Raw genomic sequence first — 26,373 nt, forward strand, 5'->3', positions numbered from 1 at the left:
CTGCTCCTCGTTTTTGATTTTCTTTTAACTCGTACTGAATGTATGAAGAAAGAGTTCAGTAGCTTGCATCTCTCTTTATTTCAACAGCAGGAAGTCATGTGGTACAGTCAAACAAAACAGAAAATATATATTCACATAGAATATATATATAATAATTGTACATTTCTTACATTTCTTTATTACTTTTCCTGTAGAGCATTAAGATGACTAAAGAAAAATGGGGAAAGTGTCTCATAACTGTTCCTTCCATATATTGTAATTACACCATGCTTACTTTTTGGCTTACTGTTGGTTTAAACGAAAGGATTTCATGATGGAAATTTTTCAAGAAACTTTAATTTTTCTAGAGGTTATAAAGGATTTTAAACTAATACACGTGGGAGGTTTCATTATTATTTGAGAGAGAATCTGAAAGTAAGTCACACAGGAGGGTTTTCTATACAGGAGCAAAGATGAGAGCAGATAGGTCCATATTTTATCTATACACAGAGGAGGGAAAATCAATTTAAATAGGATTTATAACCATGTTTAAACCCTTCAACATCAAATGTTTTCAACAGAGGAAATCAAATCTATGAACTAAAAACAATATTTTTAAGAAGGTTTTGAGTTTATCTGAAACGAAACAAACAAAACAAAACGTCACTCCAAGTGAAACTCATCTGCACCGCAAAACGAACTGGATCAAGGCGACTTCGGTTACATCCTCATCACCGGAACGGGTCAGGCCTCTTCTGACTGGAAGGCTTTAAATACGTGCGTGTGTGTGTGTGTGTGTGTGTGTGTGTGTGTGTGTGTGAACGGGGAAATGCGGCGGTGGCTCGGGAAGCGCTCAGACCAGCTGCCACTCGAAGGCGAACATGACGTTGACGACCTCCAGGCTGCGGGCGATCTCCTCCAGGATGCAGTGCTGCTGCCACAGCTGGTTCAGCTTCCTGTAGCGCTCGGGGCAGAGGTGCAGAGGGTTCCCCCGCCTGGAAAACAAAACATTCCCACTTGCAACGAGGCCTGCCGCAATGATGATGACTTAAAACAAGCTCTACTTAACCGTTCCAATGATTTATCGCTTTTGTTTTGCCTCCGTTTCTGACAAAACTGAACAATTTTGTTTACAGAGACTCCATAATTAAATGTGTTGTTTTGGATATTTAAAATGCCCTTCTGAGAATGTGCTGGCAATTACTTCAACAATCGATTCATCATGATTAATCGTTTTAGTCTTAATCTGCATGAAAGCAAACCTTCCTACAAACTCTGGGAAGGTTTAAAGTTTAAATATTTAAAGTATTAAAATAAAATAAAATATCTGTGGATTTCCAGCTTGTATTTTGTATTCCACTGCATGTATAATTATTCTACAACTCTGTTTATCTAACGTTTAGCCGCCAAAATGGCGTCCATCAGATATTCCTCCAATCAACTCTGGATCTGTTTGTCTAGTTTTTTTACTAAAAACTAGATGATAAAACTCTTCAGTCTCAACTGACCCAACAATTTTGTTTTCAGAGAATCCATAATTAAATTTATTTGTTATTTTGTTTATTCTAATGGACGTTATTAGTTAATTGATTGGAACTAATTTGAATCTAACCAACCATTAATTGACAATTAATTGTAAGTTGATTTACTGTTGTATAATCTAAAACCCATCTTTATTTTATCTGTAGCTTCCTAATAATTTAAGTAAAAATAAAACTTGTTTCTGCAGGTACATCAGACTTATCCAACAGAGAGAAACATTTTATGCCATGACCATGATATTTTATACTTGTCCACCAGATGGCGCTGTTTCCCACCAATTCAAATCAAACAGCAACATTTCCCACTTAGACTGGCTCCATAAACATTATTATGATCCTGTTTATGTCAGATAATTTGGTGCATATGTGTTAAAATACAGCGTGAGTGTTTTTCAGGCTTTAATACCAGAAAATCTAATATTTGACATGAATATTTCAATCAAAAGTTTTCTATGGAAAATATGTAGTATAAAAACTTTTATTGCTTTTTAATCTATAAAATATAACAAAAACAAAAAACACATATTAGGCAAATTTATCCTCGAAATATGACTTTATTGTTACATATTGTTACGGCTGTTATGACTATCGCCATTATTCCTTTACTGTCTTATTATTGTGACTTTATTCTCCTATTTTAACTGTTTTCTTACAACTATTCTCGAAATGAGATTTTTCTCATATTATTACAACATTATTTACATATTTAGACTACTATTGTACCACTTTATTCTCGTAGTATGACTTTATTGTCCATAATTTTATTTATTTTCTCAAACGGTCCTAATACTGCGTCATATAAAACAGTGTTAAAAGTAAAAATGATGCGTCTGCAGGACGTAAACGTCCATCTTACCCCAGGTGAGGGTCAGTTTCTCCATAGTCGTCCAGGTACGGAGCGGGGTAAGTGCTGCCTCGCGTCTTACTGGCCATCAGGACAATTTCACACTCTCTGATTCTGTAACGGGACACATCTCATTTACTTACAGCCCAGAGTTTCTACATGCGCCGCTGAGCGATAAAAAGAGTTTAGGGACGAACTGACCTGAGGAACATTCCCACTCCGGCTCCACAGGTGGCAGCGTGGGCCGTGCACGCCCCCACATCCTCCCCGTCCAGCTGACTGAGGCAGCAGGAGCTCTGCGAGCAAAGCATGGCGCCGCAGACCAGGCACAGCGTCGGGTGCTTCCTCTCGTCCACCGTGGACTTCGGACACCTGAGGGACCAGAACCAGCAGGTGAGAGGAGTCGGACCAAGACGAACGGAGACGGAGACAACGGGGTTCCTTACTGAAAGTGGCTGGCTTTGTTCAGGAGAGCGCTGTAGTCCTCTGGAAGATCGATCAACCGATTCCTTCTCCTTGGATATCTGAGGACCGAGGAATATCTGCAACTTATTTCAGGAAGTTTTGACCCGTTATGCAAATTTAAGACTTTTATGAATTAAATTTAACATCTACAGAAACTTACAAATGTAGTCTAACCATGTGACGATAAAATTAGTACTTCGACCTTTATAGAAGCAAAAACAGCTAGCTAGCAAGGGTTTATTAGCAGCTAGTTAGCGGTAGCCTCAACCGACTCGAGTCACAGAACGTAATGAAGATCTCTGCATGCGACTCAGACTTTTGTTTCCCACGAGAAAAATAAAATACGAGATTAAACTGCTCCGTCACAACAAAATTTAAGACCTGTGTTTAACGTATTTAAAGCCAACTTAAATATTTTCTAGTAAAATTAAGACATTTTAACTTTAGATCCATGAATTTAAGACGTTTTAAGGCTGCGCAGACACGGTGTATATAAATATTAAGCACGAGTTAAAGCCAACCTGATGGTCTGGGTTTTCCCTTGCAGGGCTTTGGTGATAGAGGGGCTCCCACACCACCTGGGTAATAAAACATGAAGTCAGAAAACTCCATGTAGCTGGCGCCTGCTTCAAGGCGCAGCAGCATTTCCACTCACCTTTGAAGCATAGGAGAAACTGCGTCTCTGTAGTCCTGGAAGAGCTGAAATACATTGAACGGTAGAGCCAAATAGCTACACAGCGCCTCCATCTGTCCTGGAGAGGAAACTACAACACAAAACATCGACCTTAATTTGAAAGGTTTCACAAATTTTTGTTAAACTTGATGCCAAACCCGGAGTTTGACTCACCAGGAGCGCTAAAAAGCTCCTCTGGAGGATGAACTCCAGTAAGGCAGTTAAAAAACAGAGCAGCACTGCGCAGGAAAGGTTCAATTCCCGCCTTCACCCTTTGAGCCACGGAGCCACCGGATAAATCTGGAACCAGCCTGAAACAAAGTAGCAGCTGTTACCACCAAGCATAGAAAAAAAAGACCCAGCACGTGGATTTGACATTAAAAATGAAACTATTATCTGTGTTTCTGCAGATAATTAAAGTTAAATAAAAGAAGACAACCTTCCTGTGTGTTGCAACACTGTTGTGTATAATTCTGCTGCTAATCTTGCTTCCTCCGTCTCCTCTGCATCGCCTGCAGCTGGAAAATCTGGAAAAAAAAAACAAAAAAAGACATTACAGCTTTCAGACCCAGTTCAACTTCCTGGTTATTTTCAAATCTGCAACTCATTCAGGAAAGTTTCCCTCCAGTTTGGCTGTTCGACTTGAAGGAATCCCATAGAAGTGAAGTCAGGGATTATAAGTGAAACTAAGGTAGAGCTGGGAGACATGGCTTTGAAATAAAATCTCGTTTTCTTTTCTAAAAATAAACATATTTGTCTTATTTCTGTCAATCTTTCTGTGAGCTGCATGACTCTTCCCAAGGATTTCGGGATGATGTGACAGTTCTTCAAATTGAGGAAGACAGGAAAACATTCCAGTCCGGCGAGTGTCAGAAAATAGCAACAAGAGACCTGATAAACTTGCTCATATTTACAGTCTGCAGAAAACAAAATCAAAAGTTTAAACCAACCGGAACTGCGATGGACGAGGATGAACCCACTGAGCAGAATGGAAAGGAAAACTAAACCTTCTGTGTGACACATTTCAACCGACCCAGTTATCTGTGTGGTTCTGGTACCTGTGGAGGTGAGGAGGACCTGCAGGATGTGAGCCATGGTGACCAGGTGAAAGATGTACATGTTGTTGAAGGCGGAGCTAACGGCAGACGGCTGCAAGTCGATTCCTTCCTCCTGGTACAGAGAAGGAATCGACAACACCAACCCGACCTGAGAAACAAAGGAGGTTAACACACCTAAAGGTGAACCATTATGCTTCCATCAACAAGCTTAGGCTAAGCTACTGTTAGCCAACTCAACGTTTACACTCGCATGCGAAAATGGCTGCAAAGAGATGAACAATTACACAGCCACACATCTTTGAAAAGCATAAGTAGAGTCTCCTGCACAACCAACAAACAAGTGGTTTCTGGATGGCAAGTCAACAATAAAACACTTTTCCAGCAGCCATTGTACAGCTCAGTAAAACCAGTTGACCAAACCTGCTCAGCCTGGGTTGCTAGGTAACAGCGAATGTGATTTAACAATCGGGTGGTTTTTGAAATTATTCCTTTTCCAAACACCAAAAAAAAAAAAAACACATTAACTTATTGGCAAAAAACATCCAGGTGTTTTTAGAAGCAGCTGAGACCAAAATGGAAAAAGAAAATGTGAATTTTGTGTAACAGTTCCCCTTTAAGACACCTGAAAGGAGGCCAAAACTAAAAATCAACCTCAGTTCTGAAATGCTTTATTATACACACGTGAATTTAAAATTAGATAAAACAGTGAAAGCTGCTCCGCTGAAGGGTCGCCTACCAGGAGATGGAAGAAGTCCACATCCAGAACAGAAGGCGTGTTCTTCCTGCTCAGAACCGGCAGCAACACTGAGGAGAGACGCTTTGATTACAGCAACCACTGAACAAATAGTGCGAGGAAATGAGCTTCTCTCACCCTCAGCAACACTGAATGGTCATTTTAGACAAGATTGTAAACATTAAAATAAAACATTTCCTTCTCATAAATCACATTTGTAAACAATCCTATGAGCTGCAAAACCCAAATATGTATCCCCAACAGTTTATGTGCAGTTCGAAAACACATTTTTGAAACTTATTTGCTTCTTACAGATTATTTAACAGATACAAATTTTTTTTGACGAATAACTTCCTATCAACTAGAATTACTGTGTATTTGATATGAATGATAATTAATCATTAACTTGAGCATACAATCTCAAAGAACAAACTGTACGAAAAATATCTACATTTAGCATTTAGGATTAAAATGTCTGGAAATGTGTTCTACCCAGAATACATTTCCTCCATTGTCAGTTTGAGCTTCACCCATTTCCAATTCTGTAAAAAAGAACCTTTTGCAATCCAATTATTAACCAGTTAATCCAGAAAATAATCGGTAGATTAGCCCTGCACAATGTTGAGTTTTGTACATTTTATATATATATACTTTTATTTATGCATCTTTTACTACAAATGATCAATAAAGTACAAAAGAAATACTGTTATTGAATTTTAGGCAATAAGTTGTTTATTTTGTTTAAAAAAATTAACTTGTTTATTTGTACCATTTAAAGTGTTTCTAATATAAGACAAAAAATACTTAAATAAAAGTCTGCCAATTTTTTAAACTATTAATTCATTAAGCATCAAAATAATCGGTAGTTGCAGCCTGATACGTTTGTTTTTGTTTCTCATTCTGTAATCTGTCCTTCAAAGTGCTTTAGTGCTTTAGGCTGAGTTTTCTGTTCATACCTCCCATCATGTCTGCAAAGTGCCTCTGGATTACTCCCTGGGAGCTCTTCAGTCTCTGTGACGCTGCAAACTGAACTATCGCCTTCAGTCCTGCAGTCTAAAAGCAAACAGAACTTTACGTCATTATTCCCAGAACATAAACGCTCAATCTCTGTATTTCTCAGGTATCTCACCTGTCTGTTCTGTAGGGATCCAAACAGCGGCTTGTCCTCTTCCTGCAGAATGTTTTCTAAAAAGAAAAGCAAACTAACTCTGAGAAAAGCAGACGTGGAGCTGCACACATGGACCCTGCGGACGGGGTGTGGACAGTACCGATGGCCTGGATGGTGAAGGCGCACGTGTTCCAGGCCATGAGGGGAACGCGGGGGCAGAGCTCGTTGGGCGCCGTCTTCAGTCCCACCCTGTGGACCGTCGTGGCGCACACCACCAGCATTTCAGCGATGCCGTCTGAGAACTTCCTCCTAAATAAAACCAAAACCAGACGGAGAACTTGGCAAGGGTTGCCGTGGAAACGTAAGCAGGTGAAGATGACAATACTCGCCGGCTGGACTCACGATTCTTGAACTCCGTAGGCCAGAATGGACCTGAAGTCCGGCTGGCCGTCGCCGAACAGGCCGGTGGTGCCACTGCTGCCGCTGCCGCCGTCCATCTGGACGTCTGAGGAGAGATGTTATTAAAAAAAGACATAAAACCTCCGTTTCCTCAAGTTAAATCAGACGAACATGTTCCAGTTTGTTGCTTTATGTATTTATTACAGTAATTTTTATCCTCTCCAAACACGAATAAAAACAAATACTGAAAAAAAAAACTAAACAAAGACCTTTATCACAACAGAAATGTCCAAATGAAAGTTGCATACTTTATATTGTAGGAGTGTTAAAAGTTTCTGCTCAGAATGAACGTAGCATCTTATGGGTTAGCAACAGAAGTGAATAAATTTAAACATATTTATTCTTAATATACACAAAAAAGCTAGCTAGTTAGCTAGTATATTAGCAGCTATTTAGCCGTAGCTGCAACCGCCTGGAGTCACGGAACATAATAAAGATGTCTGCGTGCAACTTAAACGTTTGAATGACAGAAAATATACAAAATTAAATAATCAACAACAAATTTATGACCTGTGATCTTAAGTGACAGGTCACAAATTTAATTTTAGATAAATGAATTTAAGACTATATAAAGATGTGCAAAACCTCTGAATCCTAACTAACCTGAAACAGGAAATGTTTAATTTAACTGTATTTTTCCTATTGTGTTATTTCAAAAGCAGTTTGTCCTTTCCTCCAGTTGGAGGTGGAAACCTTATTTCTCACCGTTGTCCTGCATGACGGACTTCAGCCCTTTAATCCTGGCAGCGAGGACCTGAATCCAGCGGGGCAACGTCAAATGTTGTCCTATTATCTCTGCATTTTCACTACAGAGAAAAACAACATCTTTACACACTGTGAAAGCAACTCAACACCACAAAGCGCCTCAAATTGATGGGCGGGGCTTTAATCTGATTTAACTTACTAGTTGAATGTGAGTGGCTCTAAGGGGATAAGAGGGATGACTGTGTTGCATAGAGACTTGCACAGAGGACACAAGTACTCTCCGTTCTCCAGATCGACGATGAGCTCGGCGTGGAGCCGGTTTCTGGTCGTGTTCTGAACTGCCTCAAAATACCTGAGGAGGACGACGAGAAGAGGGGAGAGAATGATGCAATAAAATCTAAATAAACTAGGAATGCAAGTTATGGATTAATGAGTTCATCTAAAGTTGATTGATCTAAAGATTTATTGGCGAATGCCCATTAAAAAAAAGGAACAAAAAACTGAAACATCTCTTGAATCTTTGTGTCTTTCCATAACAAAAGGTTAAATTTGTCATAATAGGCTGAATTAAGAAAAAAAGGTTAATTTTAAATATTTTGTGTCAGCTGTATTAAATACTGTTCACATGAGCACTGTTGGTATGAGCTGCTTACTTCTGCCAACATGTGGCATGCATGACGTGTCCACAGCTACCAGTGTGGGTTCCCACCGCGAGGTCAGGGGGAATGAAGAGGGGATAAGTCCCTGATCCTTTAAGACAATAAGGTAAACTGGTGAGGCGACTCCTGCTGCAGTTTGGATTCCCAGTGCTGGCAGAGTTCAGGAGACTGACCATCTGCTCTGTTCGCTGGGATTCTCCCTCTGCACTGCGTCAACACGGTGGATCTTTGGACGCAGGCGGTCAGCACCATGGCTGGAGCCAGAGGCAGCACCTCCTGCTCTTCCTGACACAGAATGCAGGTGAGCACCTCCCGCTCAGCTGGGGTGGGTCCCCGCAGAGGCCCGAAGGTTATGCACAGCTCCCTCTGCTCCATGGCAGAGCTAAGGCGTAAAAATGACAGATGAGCGACAGACTTTTAAATAAAAACAAACAAAAACGCAGATAAACCTGGGAAGTCTCTGCAGACCTTTCAGAGGACGTCACAGGCTCCTCCTGTGTGCCCGTCTCAGGCATGTTGTCATAAAGCATCTTGTTCGATTCGATGAAGTTCTTCTGCATCGCCGACATCTGGGCCATGATCTTCTGACGGTGGAGCTTTGCCGCCTCCGCTTTTCTTTTCCGCTCGGCCTTTTCTTTATCCTGAGAGCTCTGGATTAATAAATCGGTCACCATCAGGTCTAATTTTCCCTCTTTGAATGCTTCGGTTTATTTTTCCTTACCTCTTCTGGTTTGGTTGTGTCCATGCTGACAGAAACCGTAGGACTGGACTTCTCTCTGATGCACTTCACAATCTCAAACATCTGGAAAAGAAACAAAAAATAAACACAAATTACACCAACATCATAAAACCCAGAATAAATCATCACTGGGCTTTCCCAGGATTAAATTTATGACTTTGAAAACAACAGCAACAACAAAAACCTTTTTTACATCACAGTAGTTCTGAAAATTATCATTTTGAACATATGTTTAGTTTTATCATACAGGCAAAATGTTTCATTCACAAAAGTTTGCAAACTTAAATAACCATTCTTAATTTCTTATCAAAACTAAAATATACGATGAAATCCCTTAAACTGATTAATAATAAAAAGAGAAAATTTTTCTTTCAAATTACAAAATATATTTTCTGAAACCTCCGACTTTTTTTTTGTTCATTTATTTATGGTTTTGTTTGCTTGCTTTTTTTTTCTTAGATTTATTTATATTGTTTATTACTTCCTTTTCTTAAAATATGTATCTCTAATTATCTTGCTTAGATTTATCCTTTGATACATAATATTTTTATTTCTAATAATTACTATTTCCTGTTTTGTTAGTCTTTTGCAGTATATTATTACTGTTACTTTTGTTTTTTATATTTGTTTGTAACACCAGAAACTATTTCTGTGTGAACCTGACAACTGATGCTGGTGTTACACCTGATTTTCCTTTGTTTCTATTCTATATGCTGTCATTGCTTTTGATTTGCTGTTTTATATTGCAAACATTTTATGTTTTGCACATTTCTATTCAGTAGAAGCATTTCATGAATATCCTAGAGCAGGAATAGAGAAAGACGATGAGTGTCTGGACCTGCAGCAGCCATTTGACCAGGTCTTTCTGAGCTTCCAGCGAGGGCAAAGCCTTGATCTTGGACAATAAGAGGAAAAGCGACTTGCCATGTTCTGAACCAACTGCTGCAAAAATAGAACAACAAAAATTAGTCTGCTGATATTAGTCATGAGAAGAAACAGCTGGTCGGGGATGACTCAGCGTTTTCCCTCACCGCGGGCTTTCAGGCTGAAGTCAAAGGTCACGTCCTCCACACTGCCGCTCTCAAGCTGGGTCTTCTCCTCCACCAATGCCTGGCCAATCAAATGCAGCGCCTGCAAAGACAGGAAGTCATTTCTTCAGATGAACTTACTAACTCATAAAAAGGTTTCACTAAATCTGGGCGACATAAAATAAAATCTGAGATTTTTTTCATATCAGATCCAATTTTAATTGCTTTTTTATTTACAGAAAATATTTTCAAAAAGTGGCTTTTTTATAGTTATTGTTAAATTGCTAGAATGTCAGCAGAGAAAAAAATACAATTTTACCAGAAAATGAGTTAAAATTGCAAGATGAAATTTATTTTAATTGAATAAAAGCTAATTAAGTTATCAGTATCTGATGCGACCAGCTCAGTTTTTGTAGTTCTTTCTTTGAATACACAGATATTCGCACAGTCATTTTAAAGTCCTGCTGCAAATAATAATTTAATTCTGATGTTTTAAAAGATAAAATATTTCCTATTTTCACATAGAAGTCATAACATTACTACTTTATTTCCTTAGTATTATGACTTTTATTTAAAAATAATAATAAAAGTTAACATCCTGGCCATAATATTCCATTAAAGTTGACCTGAATTTAAAGTCCAAATAAACAGAAGCCATAAAACAAGATGGCCGCCCTGGTCAAGATGGCATCACTCTGAACTATGGAGACCCAACAAGTGCATTGGTGAAAAAAAAAATTCAGATTTTCCAAAAATTAAATCTTCAAAACCAAGATTAATTCAGTTAATCGATAAAATCTATTTTTTTGCCCAGGTCGAGGTGTAACAACGTTTTTTTCACCCTCTGGATCATGGCCTCGGTCCAGTGTGTGGACCGGTCCTCTGCAGCTCTCTGCAGGATGCGTCTCAGGATGTGGATAAAAACGTCGCAGCAGAGGAGCTGCACGATCCGGGAGAAACTCGGAGAAAAGGCTGGCGGCACTGGAGGACGCAGAGCTGAGTGGAGACAGACTGTGAGCAACGCAGCTGAGACTCCAAACACAAACTCTTTCTGACAAAAAAAAATTAAAAATCACCTTTATCGTTACTCTCTTGAGCTCTTCTCTTCTTCTGAGACTCCTCGGCCTGCAAAAAGTTACAAGATATCATTTCAACCAAGAGTCGTTTGACACAAAACATCCACTCACTGAAAAAAACACATCTTACCAAGAATTTTGGGTCTAGTTTCTAGTCCAAATATCTTAGCTCACTTGAAATAAGGCAAAACTAATTTTTCAGCCAGAAATAAGAGCTTGTCTTAAGTTAATAATTCCTCAATTTTGATTAAAAAGTACTAGTTATAAGTAGGGATGGACAGCAAATCAATAGTATACATTGCAACTAGGGCTGTTGTAAACGAATATTTTAGTAATCGAGTAATCTATCGATTATTCTTACGATTAATCGAGTAATCGGATAAAAAAAAATTCTAAAATGAAATACTGGTAAATCTGGCATAATACCGGTGTTACTATCAGATATCAATATGAGTCCAAGTTTTCATATTTGAGCATCCCTAACAGTTGCTTTTTTGTAGTTTAGAAAACTAACCTGTAACAATAATAGCTCACTTTCTAAGTTAACCAGAAGAAAAGTTATAGAAAAATCTGAAATTATATTGAATTTAATAACAAAGAGGCAGGCTCACAAATATGCTTATAAAAAATGTCTACAATCCAGCTTTTAGTTTATGTATTCATCTTCAGTGAGTTTAATAGATTAATTAAACTCACCTTGCCACCTAACCTGTCACGCTTTGGGTTTGAAAATACGGGAAATGCCGCCTGGAGTGGGAGGAGAGGGCGAATGAACGAACACGGGGTGGAGGGGAGGAAATAGACCAGCGGACTGACGAACCGTTAGACCGGGGGACGAACACGGGGGAAGCAATACGGGATATTTACGACACCTTCACTGGTCACACTCAGAAACTCATCTACCAGCCATGTACGATGCGCTCCGCCACCCGTTTCTTCAGACCGGGATATGAAATTTATTGTGCGGTTCGTCGGTAAAGCTACATTTACACGGTAAGCATCAGCTACTCAGCCGCCCGCCCTGTTCAGGCTATCCGCTCACCTCAGCGCTCTTCCCGCCGTTCGCTTTCAACCAGCAGCCCCGGAGGAGAAATGCTGCCGTACTCCAGGCATCCCCCAGTCATTTTAAGGATGCTTATTGGTTCCCCAAAAACGATAAAAAGTCGGGCATTATCATCAATCAATAAAATCCCCACGGGCCAATCTTGAAGATTGGACTTTATGCCGCTGAGACTTAGCTTTTGTCAACAACTCAGAGGCGGAAGTGAGAGCTCCGCGCAACGCTAATGAAGTCCCGGCCGGAACACGGTGCGCTAACTAATAAAACATAAATTAACGAAGCTTCGAGGCAGGTAAATTTTCCTCGAGGAATTTTAGTAATCGAGGTACTCGAATCATTCGAGGAATCGTTTCAGCCCTAATTGCAATAGACATGTGATCAATATCAATAGATAAGACGTCCGTTAGAATATTCTGTAATTGGTTCTGGAACTCTGATCCAGAACCAAACAGCATTCTGGGAGAAGTAGGCAAAAGACAGGCTTCAGTTGTTGGTGGAATCAACTAACTCACTCAGTCTTTGGTTACCTAGCAACAACCTGCTGAGTAAGAAGCAGTTTCAAGCTCCGCCCAGCTTTGGTTACCTAGCAACAACCTGCTAAGTAAGAAGCAGTTTCAAGCTCCGCCCAGCTTTGGTTACCTAGCAACAACCTGCTAAGTAAGAAGCAGTTTCAAGCTCCGCCCAGCTTTGGTTACCTAGCAACAACCTGCTGAGTAAGAAGCAGTTTCAAGCTCCGCCCAGCTTTGGTTACCTAGCAACAACCTGCTGAGTAAGAAGCAGTTTCAAGCTCCGCCCAGCTTTGGTTACCTAGCAACAACCTGCTGAGTAACAAAATAATCAATAATTATCAATAGACTGATGTAAAACCCTTATATCATGATACATTTTCAACCATATTGTTCAGTCCTATTTATAAGTTAACTGATTTGCCAGAGGATCGAGACCTTTTTACCATATTATAAGTTAAAATATCTGGTTCCACTTATAATTAGTACTTTTTCATCAATATACAGTAATTACTTACTTTAAACAAGCTTCAACATTGCAATGAAAAGTTACTTGTAAGTTACTTTTCACTTGCTCAAGTGTACCAAGATATTTGCACTAGAAACTAAAAACTATTTGGTAACGTTTTGTGTTTTTGCAGTTCTTAATCAAAGCACCTACCTTGCTACGCTGAGATCTGGAGTAGTGGTAAAAGAAAGGGTTAAAATCCATCAGCCGCTCCTTTTTCACCTCATATAACCCATGTCCAGACACGCCCGGCTTTCTGAAAGCACAAATTCAACTTGTTTTAATTAAATATGTTCAAGGCAAAGCTGTTTTTTTAACCACCAACTTAAAATACCTGAAAGTTGCAACTTTTGCAATTACTGCCTCCAGGCCTGTTTCGTGATTTTCCTAAATGCAAAAAATAAATAAATAAATAAATAACTCAGATTTTATCAAAACAAAACATCAGAAAATGTTTTGATCGTTTAGGAATGTCTCGTTGCGATTCATACGTTCTCTGGAAGGCTTTTCACCAAAGTGCTGTGAGCCATGGGCTCGATGCACAGCAGGTGGATAACCTCCCTCATCGTCACGTCCTCTTTGGTCACATGACTGATCCCGGGAACGTAGCGCTCACCTGGAAGCAACAACACTGGTCAGGTAATGCTACTTTTAACCACACCCAAAGAACACGGCGTCGTACCAAAGATGGCGATCAGCAGGAACAGCATCTCCTCGGTCAGACGGTTCCACTGCGTCAGCTCATCCTGCAGATTTAGTTTAATAAAATCCCATCAGGTCGTTTTCAGGAGCAGTACTGATTCTTCTTCAGGTGTAGTGATGCTCACCTGGTCTTTGCTCACAGAATTCCCATTAAAGTAGTCGAAAAGCTCAAATCTGAGCAGGATCAGCATGAGGAAGTGGTTGGGATCCATTTTGGAAGCAGCAATCTTAAAAAACAAAAAAACATACAAGATACAAGTGATAAGAGTAAAATAAAAACATAGAAATGGAGGTAACATGTTCAAGATGGCTGACCGATTCCCACCTGAAGCATGATAATATCTTTATCGTACATCTCGTCCCTGCATTTTACATCCTGATAGTAGTAAACCTGTTCAGGAACAAATGAAAAAAAAACTCTTAAAAAACAGAATAGATATTAGATTTAAAAAAAAAAAAAAAAAAAACATTGCGACTCAAACTTACTTGGCTGACCAATGACAGGCCGTTTCTGCGCCACATTTCGGCAGTAACCTGAGCAGCGAGGACAACGCAGCGCAGAGGATGCTCTGCAAGCTGAATGAAGTCGTAGCATTCCTGCACAGAGAGAAACAAAGCTTCATGGAAAGTGCAAAGGATGAATCACTCAGCGTGTTATCTATAAAACAGCAAACAGGTTGAGCTTTTACTTTACTGAGTCAGAGTAAATAGATTAAAGATGACCTATTATGCTTCCTTGAACAGGTTGGGATTGGTACGCACACATTTTCTGAACAAAATTACCATATTTTCCGCACTATAAGGCGCACCGCGGATTATAAGGCGCACCTTCATTGAATGGCCTATTTTAAAACTTTTTTCATATATAAGGCGCACCGCATTATAAGGCGCATAGAATAGATGCTACAGTCAGGGTTGCCACCCGTCCTATATTGAACCTATACGGGACGCTATTTGTTCCATACTCTACAAATGTGGATGCATAATAATAAAGAATTGGTCCCCAGTACATTATATAGTAGGCTGCCCCAGTCATTGTTTCACTCACGGTGTTGGTGTTGCGATATTGTGCCCAACTGCTTTCTGGGTAATGCAGACCAACCAACAACTATCCCATCATGCACCGCGCGCTTCTTCTTCTACGGGCAAAAATGAAGTCGGCAGCTGCTTACCGTAGTTGCTAGACCTGTTGTGGTTCAATATTGGTCCATATATAAGGCGCACCGGATTATAAGGCGCACTGTCGGCTTTTGAGGAAATTTAAGGTTTTTAGGTGCGCCCTATAGTGCGGAAAATACAGTACTCTTAGATGATGAGATTTCAGTCTGTTCAGTTCTGCCCATTTTGAGCTGTTTTAGGGCCTCCTGTCACTTTAAATCCAAAAAAAGCTGCTACTGGCCACACCCCCAACTCATCATTTACACTTGCACATGAAAATGGCTGAAAAACAGATGCGCAATTATAGAATCATACATCTTAGAAAAGCAGAAGAGGGGCCTCCTGCACAACCAACAAGAATGCAACAAGTGGTTTCTGGATGGCAAGTCAACAACAAACCACCTGTCTTTTCCAGCAGCCATTGTATAGCGTATGTAGCGGTAAAACAAGCTGACCAAACGTGCTGGAACTCAGCTTGAGTTGCTAGGTAACGGTGCAGTGTATATTGCGACTTAATCAGGACGTTTTTAAAACGGTTCATTTTCCAGACACCGACAAAAATCATAAAGTTATTGCCAAAGACTGTTTTGATGGGTTTTTTAAGCGTATTAGTTGTTTTTAAAAGCAGTTTAGACCCAAATGTAGATATAAACCCATGAAAAATGTGAATTTTTGTGCTCACTTACGGGATTATCCAGACGTTCAATCACCCCCGTTTTCCACAGAAGTACATAAAGACCTACGAATGACAAAAAACACAGAACATTCTGGTACCAGCTTCTCTACAAATCATAGCTTATGTCAAGTTCCAGTCCGTCTACCTGCTAGTAGCCTGGAAATGGGCAGGTGTATGCTGACAGGCTCCTGTGACACTTTGTATGGACGAGCACGCAGGATGTGCTTGCACATGTAAAAGTCGGTGGCCTCCTTATGGAAAGGCTGGTTGTTGCATTCGATCAGCGCCGAGTGGCACTCCTTAAACGCCTGCAGCATGATCTCGTCCTGAGGGGGGAAACATTAAGAATCCTGATCCACAAGGAAAACAGAGAGCTGAAGTTACAAAGTTGCAGATGTCTGTTAAAAGTTGAAACTAATGACTATTTTAGTAATCGATTATTCTGATGATTCATCAAATTTAAAAATTTGGCACATTCTGAAGATTTTTTATTTAACAACTTTAGCCATTTTTATAAATGCATTTAAAAAATGCAAATAAGAATAATTTAGGACTGCAACAGATGATTATTTTAGTAAACGATTATTTTATTGATTATTATGATTAATTGATTAAAAAGAAATGACATACTCTGAAGATTTTTAATAACCACTTAGTCCTTAAAAGATGCAAATAGATAAATAATTTAGGGCTGCAACTAACAATTACTTTAATAATGACTACTTTATCGATTATTGTGATGATTAATCGTATAAAAATTTTTTAACATTCTGCAGATTTTTCAATAAAACACACAATAAAAAACATTGTATTGCTTAAAATGAAATAAAATAGCATTCCTATAGTTTACATTTGATCATTTGTAGCATCTAACACAAACATGTAAAAAGCTCAGTCCTTTCTGCTCAACTTATCAGTACAGTTCAGGTCTGATCTGTTGACCATTTTTTGAATTAACCAATTAAAAATTTCATAGCAAAAGGTGCTTAATAGGAGATTTAATTCTTTCAGAAATTGAACCAGCTGAAGCTGAAACTCTGCCACTGAAGGAGTTCTGGGTGAACATATTTACAGAGAAAGTGGTTTTGTTATTTTCTCTTACATCAGACGAGCACCAGTCCTGAAACATGGCCAGAATGTGACGCAGCTGAATCTGGAGGGTGAAACCAGCCTCCCACTCTGGCTCCACCGCGATATGCTGCCCAAGCTGCCGCTTCACTTCTTCCATTCCCTGGTTATCAAAGTAAAGACATGTCTGGAACCACAGGCTAAGCTTAATAAACTGAGGCTGAACTGGTTTGGGATTATTTGTACCTGCATGCATTTAAGAAAACCGAGGAAAATCTTGAATCCCTCCAGGAACTGTCCTCTCAGCTCCTCTGTCCACACACAGGGCTTACTGATCAGAATGTACCTGGGAAGCGGGCAGACGGTTACACGTCAGATAAAAACTGAATAATTCATGATCAGAACAAAACAAATCATTCAAACATGTTAGAACTACCTGAGGTCATGGAAGATAACCTGGATCCGGGAAAACTTGTCTGAGTTGTATCCCAGGAAGAAAAAGCGATTGCTTTCATCCAGATGTTCCCGCAGCAGTTCCAGGACCGTGTCGACGATTACCTTGATGACATTGCACTCTTCAATCAGCTGTCTGGCCTGAATAACAGAAAATATAACCTTATGAATTACAAGAGCAGCTTGAGAATTAGAATCTTATGAAAAAGTTCCAACTTCTTCTGCCATTTCAGAAAGCAAAAGTCATATTATGTAGATTCATTACATTCATTCATAAGGTGAAAATTGCACAAAATGCTTATTACAGTTAAACAAGTGTGTTAATTTAATTAATAAATTGATCAATTAGTTAAATTGTGGTTAGAGTTGAATATAAATGTCTAAAAATAGAAAATGTTTAATGATATTAGTGCAAACTGAACTCACTAGTGTTGGAACAGTGAAGATCTGAACAGACAGAGCCGTGATGGAAATACTCCTTTCATGGTCATCACTGATAAAGTCCTTCTGTAGCTGTTTATAGTGCTGTAAAAGAAAAAAACATGTGATACAATAAAGATTCAGATAACTGAAACTAAAACCAATTAAGGTCGTTTCTGTGTTTGCTTACTCTTGTAAACTCGATTGCAAAAAGCCTCTTGAAATCAGAATCCATCAGCATGCTACCGAAAATCAACTCGTGTACAATCTTCCGAGCTCCTGCAAAATGAAAAACACATTTCTCAACGTGACAAAAAACGTAAGGCTGGAATAATTAATTGGATTAATCAATTATTGAAATAATCAACTAATTTAGTAAAAGATTAATAAATAACTGGAGAATCAAACAGGGTTAAAAAAGCTCATTTGCTGAAACGACACAGTGAGAGAAGTAATTAAGCCAAAATTGTAAAAAATATATGCAACATAAGATTTAAGATAACATAACATGACATAAAATCAAGCAGAAAGGGTGGAACTTTTCACATTGTTGATGTCAGAAGTATTTTTTTTAATTGCAGATGCATCCTTTGCTACAAATAATCAAGCATCCACTAACAAATGCTACAACAAAATATAAATGTTCGTAAAACGTAATGTATTTCTAGTATTGTATAAAAAAGGCTTAAGAAGTTAAATGAAAAAGCTGCAAAATGAGCCAATTTTTCATCCAATTAATCATCAGAATTATTGCTAAAATAATCGTTAGTTGCAGCCCTACAAAAATTAATGTAATTGTGATCAAATTTGAAAACGCAGCCTACCTTTATACATGCGTGCATCGTGCAGCATGAGTCTGCTGATGAGACAAGGACGATCTCTGTCTGCATTCGGCTCTAATGCGACCTGGCAGAAGGCCTGTCTGAATCCCACTGCACAGAACAGACGAGGCACACGTCAAAACAAAAACTATGGGATTTGTTGAGATTAAATTTAAATGAGCACAACGACTGCAGCACCTGAGTAACCAATGATTTTCTGGAACCAGGAGCCCAGACGGAGAGCGAAAGTCTGATGAGCCATCACTGTAGCATGAAGGATCTCCACACGTAGAGGCTGAAGGGAGATGTGCTCGGAGTTGGACTGCAATGCAGGACGGAGAGGGTTGGAGCGATATTAAAAATGCAGACAGTTGCTTATTAGAAATATCAATATTTGGAAAGAAAAATGGGAGTTTACCCTGATAAGGTCTTTTGCTTGCTGGCAAGAACGGAGAGTTCCTCTCTTCACCGCCCGCCGACCCTGTAAAACAGTAAACCAAACATCAGGAGAGCAGTCAGATTTACTAAAGAGAAAAATAAGCAACTGTGGCTACTGAATTTTTTCTAGCATTTTTTCTACTTACACATCTTATTATGAAGTAGGGATGCGAGTTATCTGTTAATACGTTAATCTAAAGTTGATTGATTCTTTAAAAAATTAGTTTTCTCTTGTATCAAGAGGGCTAACAGTCTTTCCATAGATTAAATTTATGGAATTGCAGCGTCATTGCTGAAGCTGCTACGTCGTGTAGCACTTCGGCTGAATAAGAGCTTATCAAGTGTTTATATTTCAAAACAGAGCCGTATAAAATAAATTTTCCATCCCAAATCGTACTCTATTTGGACCGTTCCTCTTTTCCGTTCTGGTATGGCCGCCATTTTTTGTTTCTGTATCAACCGTTGGCTCCGCTTCAGGTGACCAGCGGCGCCCTCTACTGGATGGCGGCCAAACTTCATTAAAAGAAGGACAACGCGGACGTCATTAGAACTAATTTCAATATAACAAACCATTAATCGACTCTAAATGAATTTAAAAAAATTAATCAACAATTAATCATAAGTTAATTAATTGTTTTCATTCTTGTTATAAACTTTATTGTGTTCTAGTAACAGTAGACATTTAATATTAAGTTCAATATGTCAATGTTGGGTTACATCGATTAATAAAATGTAACCCAACAAGCTGACAGCTGCAATTTAATATGTAAAATATTTAGTCTCAAAGATATTTTTTATTTATGTTATAAAAGCATACATATTTTCACACATGTGAGAACGTGTGTGAAAAAAATTCTAACAAACATAAGCAGATTGGTAGTTTTATATTACAATACTTTTTTGTGTAAATCAAGACAAAAAAAATGTCAAAACAATATTACAGTAAGTAGTAACATGCATTTTAATTGGGTTTTATTGGCAGAAAGAAGCAGTTCAAAACAAAAAAAATCATTAACAAAAATACAATTTACCCCAAAGTTTGCCTATAAATCAATGACAAACAAAAGTAGCAAGCAAGGTCTGATATTTCACTGCATGTTTAGTTTGATAATTAAAATGTAATTGCTGAGAAAAACAAATCTGACACTGCTCTTTATAAACTCTTTCACAAATAAACATCCTCTTGTTAAAATCTCAACATTATCCCTCCATCTTTCCTTTTAGTTTAGGTGGAGGATATTTAAGATATTTGATTGAAAATCCAAGCTTTTTTTAAAAAAATATTCAGACCGATGCATTAAATACATACTTTATGTCTGTTTATTCAATGGATTATCCTGAAGACATCTAATTTCCAGATTAAATAAACTGTTGGTAACAGCTGTCAACACAATCAAAACTTGGGTTACTTTATACATCAAAAAAAGAAAAGTCATGAGGACGTAAGGCTGAAGAAATACCTCTTTGTCAATAAGCGTTGTGTGTGTTTGTGCTTCAGCCTGATCGCAGTTAACCGATCGCTGCAGGGTGTAGATCACGTGGTCGTATGAGTGATGCTCATCGTTGTACAACACACAGTAGTACGCATTGTCCTTTACTCTGCAGTGAGGATAAAAACACTCTGAGTCGATCTTATGAGATTATTTTGCTTGTTTTTGAATAAAAATAAAATTTCCGTTTAATCTGTGAGGCCGTACCGGGGCTGGAGTTCGGCTGGCAGCTCAAAGTTTTCCTCCCACACCAGGAAGTCGGTAACGTAGCGCAGAAGGACCCGGAAAAGTTTCTTTGCACGTTCGTGCAATTCTGGCTCTAAAACAGCTTCGTCCTGCAAAAACAGAAGAAGTAGAAGGTATTCTTACATAAAACATGCTTCCCATAAGCAGCTGTAGACATAAAGCGTAACATTTATAATCCAAAATAATAAAATTTTTCTGCTACTTTATCAAACATTCACATGGAATGCCAAAAATGTAACCTCAAATATTTCCTACTTCCTGTGTCAGAGGCTATAAGCCAATAATGAGGCCCTGAACTGCTCCACATGATTTTCCAAATGAGCAGAGAAAAAAGCAGCTGTCCTTCTGACATCAACATTGAATCCCGGGGGAACAAACAGAATATCACAAACGCCACAAAAACTAATAAAAATATCCAACAGGAGCAACAAAAAGCCTCTGACTGGGTGGAATTTTCCAGTCTAAGCGTCTGTGTGAAAACAGTCACTGGAATCTGAAACCAGATTCTTACACTTTAGAAAAAGACAACCGTTATTTTCTCCCCTTTCACTCTGGTATTAACTCAAACTAAAACTATTTGTTTTTGCTAAATGCCAGAAAAATTAGCGATTTTCATTACTTTCTTCAAAGCCAGGGAGATTTAATCGGATAATGATGCAACGGCTTCATAAGCTTTTCCTAATTCGCAACATTTGAGTAAATGGGAGATTTATTTTATAGCTGAAACTCACTGGTTCTTTGTGTGACATCATGGAAATGTCTAAATAATTCTGACAAGAGAACTGAGGACCTCCACAAGTCCAGCTCCTCCTTATTCACAGAAATCTAAACATTCATCTTTCCAAACAGCGTCAGTGTCCCAGAGAAAAATGTGTTTTAGTGTGAAATAACTTCAATATCAAAGACAAAGTAATACTTCATCATTATCCACAGAGGAACAAGTCCTGCACTGATGTACACATTATGTTTTCTGAAGACATGCTAAGAAACTGCAAGGAGGAATCGGTGCTTTGTGAGAAACAAACATTATGAACTTTGGTTCAATTTGCTCTTCCAGATGGGCAATAACCTTAATCACAATGCAAAGTTAGCAATAATGTGGCTGAAGGAAAACTAATTTTATAGTTTTAAGTGACTGATATCAGTAACTAAAACTGCTCCAGAATATCTGGTCTGATTTCATACAAAAGTTTTAAGACTAATTGATTAACTGAACGATAATATTGGCACATTCTGCAGATCTTTCATTTAACTCCTTAAGCCATTTTTATATAATACTAGAAATACATAAAAAAGTGAAAATAAATATTTCAAAAAACATTTTATTGACTAAAATGCAACAACAGCATTACTTTAGTGTATGCTTGATCATCTACAGCTAAAAAAAAAAAAAAAAAAAAACGTGAAAAGCTTTCTGCTTGACTTAACACCAAAACAGTGCCCGGCTGATCTGCTGATTATTTTTTAATAGCAAAAGCTGCTTAGTAGAATATTTTTTCCAGAATTAGAATCAGGTGAAGCTAAAAATGCCACTGAAGGACATCTGGGTAGAACATATTTAATACTAAATGCAAAAAAGGTAAATATTTCTGTACAGTTTTGGCTTTATTGCTGCTCTGAATATGTTTTTCTATCAGCAAATATATTGCTGAAATATAATACTGTTTGAGACTATACTCCAGTTAACAATTAATCGATAATTACTTCAAATTATTTCAGCCTTTGAAATGTTATGACTAAATGTAAAAACCTGGTTTCGACCTGAATAACGGCGAGACTGTGGCTTATCTTGTTCCCAGCAGAGACGCTGTAGTGAATGCTCATTAAGCACAGGTTCAGATCTGGTATGGCAAACACAAAGCAGGCTGTCAGACAGCGCCGGACGTGTTAATGGACCACCTGCTGCTTATGGAAAAAAACAAAACAGAAAGAAAGAAACGTCCAGCTGCGTGCCGGCTCACGACGCGCGATCTTATCACGGCTGGGCCTAAACAAACCGATCACCACGCTGAGTTCAAGGCTGCACAGTTCTCGGTTCTGGAGTCGAACATCCAGCAGCAGCTTCCATTAAGAAGATGGGAAAATAAGCATTCTGGGGATCACTGACACAGCTGTTACATAACGCACCGTTACCATGGCAGCGGCAGCCCCCGGGTCGTGTTTGGAGCAACACGGGCCGACCTTCCAGGCTTCCACGTCGCCGCAGTCACAGAACCCCCCGCCGGATGACGCGTGCATCTGAGGGAAAAACAGCAGATGAGTCACAGAGGGCGAGATGATGGATACACACAACAGTTATTAAGTTAGAGGGTTCTGTGGGAACCGAGCGGCGCACGCAGCATCACTGAACAGAACCCAAGATTCAAAGAAAAATGAGCACATGTAAATATTTACATTAACACCAACCTTGTAGCGATGGTTTTTGTGCACACTGTCCTGGAAGCAGTCCATGCACAGCACACAAGTGGGATCTATTGCACAGTCTCTGAAACAGGATGAACAGGATGAATATAAAACAAAGAAAAATCATTTAGTTTAAAACTTGATAAAAATGGACAAAAACAACTTCCACTAAGTAAGACTCCAGGCTGGGATTTAAATCCTAAACCTTCTTGCAGAAAGGCAACAGTGCAACCAACAAACATATGATTAATTATCAATTGATGGTTTATTAGATTAAAATTAGTTCTGATCAATTAACTAATAACGTCCACTAAGGGCTGGACACTATGAAAATTTGTCTCGATATCGATATCCAATATTAATATTACTTTATGGACGATAACTGATATTTAATAATATTACATATATTTCTCTACATTATGCGCCTTTGGGGAAAAAACAACCAGAGAAAAACCAACATCGGTTGTTATTATCGGCCGATACCGATGTTAGAGACGATATATCGTGCATCACTGCTCTAAACTACACACTGCAACACACATCTTAATCACATCTTAGAATTTCCTGATATTTATTTATGCTTTTCTGGAATAAACAGTGGTGAAGATAACATTTGCGATAAACTGTCAGTCTTTGAGCAGACCTGCAGGAGTAAACAGTCTCTCCCTCCTTGAACACGCGGCCGCAGAGCTGAGACGAGGCGCTGCCTTGCTGCAGCTTCTGCCGACCTTCCTGAGGATCCTCTCCGAACAGGAAGCACTCCAGAGGATGAAGGAGCCTCCTCTGCGTCAGCTCCTCTTCCTCCGGAGGACTGAGCTCCTTCTTCAGGCAGAAGATCTGCGGCACCTGCTCCTTTAGGTGCTGCAGCAGCTCCGCCCTGCAATCTGCCGCCTCCAGCCATTCCTTTAGGGACAACAAGGAGAAAACGCCCTGTTGACTATTGAAACAAAACCGCATGAGCGTTTTTTTCAAAGCTGTTCATATTTGAATTATTATTTCCAGGGCTGTCATGATACCAAATTTTGCTGGATGATAAATTCTCGCAGAAGTTATTGCAATAAATGATAATATTGTTGTTTTAAGACCATAATCAAGTAATATAATGTAATGGCACAATAATTCAAGAATGTATCCTCAAAAATCAACAAACTTTAAATTCTAATGAATATTTAACACTTGAACTGGAAGAAATTTTAAATATCCAAAATAAGTTAACAAAAAAAAAGCAACAACAACACAGAAACAACAAATAAAATTAATTATGAAGTTTCTGCAAACAAAATTCTCCTTCAAAATAAAGAGCAAATAGAGACTAAAGCACCAGACTGAAGAATTTTATCATCCAGTTTTCGGTAGGAAGAGAGAAAAGAGAAAAACAATAAATCATGCAGATAGAAATGATTGAGTTTCTTTTAATTTATCAAGCGATTAATTGATTTATTGTTTATTGTGACAGGCCTAATTATGTCTACAGATGGTAGATAGAAAAATGGACAAATGGATCAAGACTAATACAGGCTGGAAATGCACATATATTTTATTTTAATACTTTGAATATTTAAACTCTATACCTTCCCAGATTTTGTGGGAACTCTGGTTATGCCCAAGTGTTTGCTTTCATGCAGATTAGGCCTGAAACAATTAATCATGATGAATCGATTATTGAAATAAAAATGCTATAAAATGTTTATTTTCTTACTTATATAGTGGATTATTTGTTTATTTACATCTTTTAGTGTATTTCTAAAAGTGCATAAAAAATGTTTACTTGAAAAATCTGCAGAATGTGCCAATTTTTTATCAATTAATTGTCAGTATTATCTTCAACTAAAATAATCATTACTTGCAGCCCTACTGTAGATCAATTAAAACTAATGGTAAAAATTACAGTTGAGTTATTCTATGACATTCACAGCAATTACAAAGACATTGTACTGAGGAGAACTTTTGAATTTACTCACATCCAACCAAAGTGGCTAAAATGTCCTCTAAACTCTGGTTACAAGCGGTTTCCACTAAATAACATGACGGCACATGAGGCTGTCACCAGATAAAGACAAACTGTTACAGCAAAGTGATTCCTGGTATTTATCAGATGTTATGTAAATATCCTAAACCATTACAGTCACCTTCACTCATTGGCCACTTTACTTGGTACATCTGTTTAACTGGTTGATTTAATTTTTTAACCAATCATATGACAGCAATCCAATGCCTTTTGATATCTAAACCTGAAGTTGTTCAAACCAATCAGAAAAATAGCCAGAAAAGGCATTGAAGTGAGTTTGAATGTGGCTGACACATAGATTTTCACACCTGGATTTCTCTCAGGATTTCAGAAAAGGATGCGCTAAAGAGAAAATAACCAGTAAGGGGAATTTGCAAGGATGAAATAGCCTTTTTGATGATATCTCTGAACAAACAACACTCTGAATTTCAAAGCAGACAGCTTCCACCAACAGTAGGCCACACTGAATATCACTTCTGTCAGCTAATATCACAAAACTGGGGCTAAATTCACACCAAAATTTGACAACAAAAGATTTTAAAAAAAGGTTGCCTGATCTTAATTCAACTGCAACATTCAGTTAGAGCAATGCCTAAGGTGATAAATAGCAAGACTGTCTGCATCAAATCCTTATCAAATACAAAGTGTTTTATTGTGTTAACGCCTCTTGGCAAGAGAGTTGAACTGAATTTAGATCGCTATTAAAACAAAAACAGTCAGTAGGATTCAGTTTTGCTTTCACATTAAAAACATTAACGAGAACAATGACGGAAAATAGTCCTGATTTTCACCCACAAAACCCAGCAAAACATCCGAAACTGAAAAGCATATTTATAAACAGTTCAGAGACAAAAACCTCAAACTAATGCTGCTTTAAACCTAAACAATGAGCTGGATTAATAAAACTAAAACTAATTGTGGTTCAAAACACACAAATACACTTAAATAAACTGGTTGTTGAGCAGTAAAGATAAAACAATAATGAATCCTGCTTAAAACCCATTCACATATGTAAATAAACACGTTTATGTACGTTTAATTGGATGCTCTTTGAGGCTAGTTGGTAGTTAGCCTGAGAGCTGTTTTAGCTCAGTCGGAACGGTGCTCTGTCACAAAGCAAAAAGACCGTTAAATTCCCAGAAATGATCTCGGTGCAATCCGCGGTCTGCCCTTAGATTGTCGGTCAGCTGTCAACTGAATTTAATCCCAGAACATCTCACCTGACTGAGCTGCAGCCCCTCTGACGGCTTCTCACTGTCCGCCATGTTCAGGTCTTGTTTAAGGAGCATGCGTCATAGGGAGACCGTTTCCTGTTACACGGATCTGCGGTTCTGAGCGAATCTCCAAAG

General features: G+C 38.5%; 1 protein-coding gene across 3 annotated transcripts; it reads right to left on the bottom strand.

Moving 5' to 3' along the window:
* Positions 1-59: 59 nt before the first annotated feature.
* ubr1 (ubiquitin protein ligase E3 component n-recognin 1) lies at positions 60-26,349 on the bottom strand. 3 transcript variants are annotated; one of them, XM_014993471.2, is made up of 47 exons: positions 26,245-26,349; positions 23,660-23,919; positions 23,020-23,098; positions 22,747-22,851; positions 20,575-20,702; positions 20,338-20,476; positions 18,858-18,920; positions 18,638-18,761; positions 18,443-18,550; positions 17,809-17,897; positions 17,625-17,723; positions 17,182-17,339; positions 16,992-17,091; positions 16,780-16,908; positions 15,823-16,003; positions 15,688-15,740; positions 14,330-14,440; positions 14,169-14,234; positions 13,969-14,070; positions 13,824-13,887; positions 13,633-13,757; positions 13,476-13,528; positions 13,295-13,397; positions 11,068-11,116; positions 10,833-10,987; positions 9,995-10,094; positions 9,802-9,905; positions 8,946-9,026; positions 8,693-8,874; positions 8,398-8,606; positions 8,219-8,315; positions 7,765-7,917; positions 7,566-7,666; positions 6,804-6,906; positions 6,562-6,710; positions 6,423-6,478; positions 6,250-6,346; positions 5,297-5,364; positions 4,561-4,708; positions 3,942-4,029; positions 3,677-3,813; positions 3,485-3,593; positions 3,351-3,407; positions 2,811-2,888; positions 2,566-2,736; positions 2,377-2,478; positions 60-974 (listed from the first exon to the last, which is right to left on the bottom strand). In XM_014993471.2, the coding sequence occupies exons 1-47, from the start codon at positions 26,311-26,313 to the stop codon at positions 833-835; spliced, it is 5,244 nt and encodes a 1,747-aa protein (XP_014848957.2). In that variant the 5' UTR covers positions 26,314-26,349; the 3' UTR covers positions 60-832. The 3 variants fall into 3 exon arrangements, with proteins under 3 accessions (XP_014848957.2, XP_014848956.2, XP_014848955.2); XM_014993470.2 differs by having other exon boundaries at positions 9,802-9,902; positions 22,741-22,851; XM_014993469.2 differs by having other exon boundaries at positions 22,741-22,851.
* Between the last annotated feature and the right edge of the window lie 24 nt (positions 26,350-26,373).

This window comes from Poecilia mexicana, unplaced genomic scaffold (genome assembly GCF_051168715.1).
Source record: "Poecilia mexicana isolate PSO_F unplaced genomic scaffold, ASM5116871v1 scaffold_22, whole genome shotgun sequence".
NCBI lineage: Eukaryota > Metazoa > Chordata > Actinopteri > Cyprinodontiformes > Poeciliidae > Poecilia > Poecilia mexicana.

Bases quoted from the DNA above. Each gene is read 5' to 3' on its own strand.
- ubr1 (XM_014993469.2), bottom strand. From the start codon at position 26,313: ATGCTCCTTAAACAAGACCTGAACATGGCGGACAGTGAGAAGCCGTCA. The intron at 10,988-11,067 runs GTGATTTTTAAT...GTCTCCACTCAG, and splicing joins TCAAGAGAGTAACGATAAAG to CTCTGCGTCCTCCAGTGCCG. The intron at 3,408-3,484 runs GTGAGTGGAAAT...TTTATTACCCAG, and splicing joins GTTTCTCCTATGCTTCAAAG to GTGGTGTGGGAGCCCCTCTA.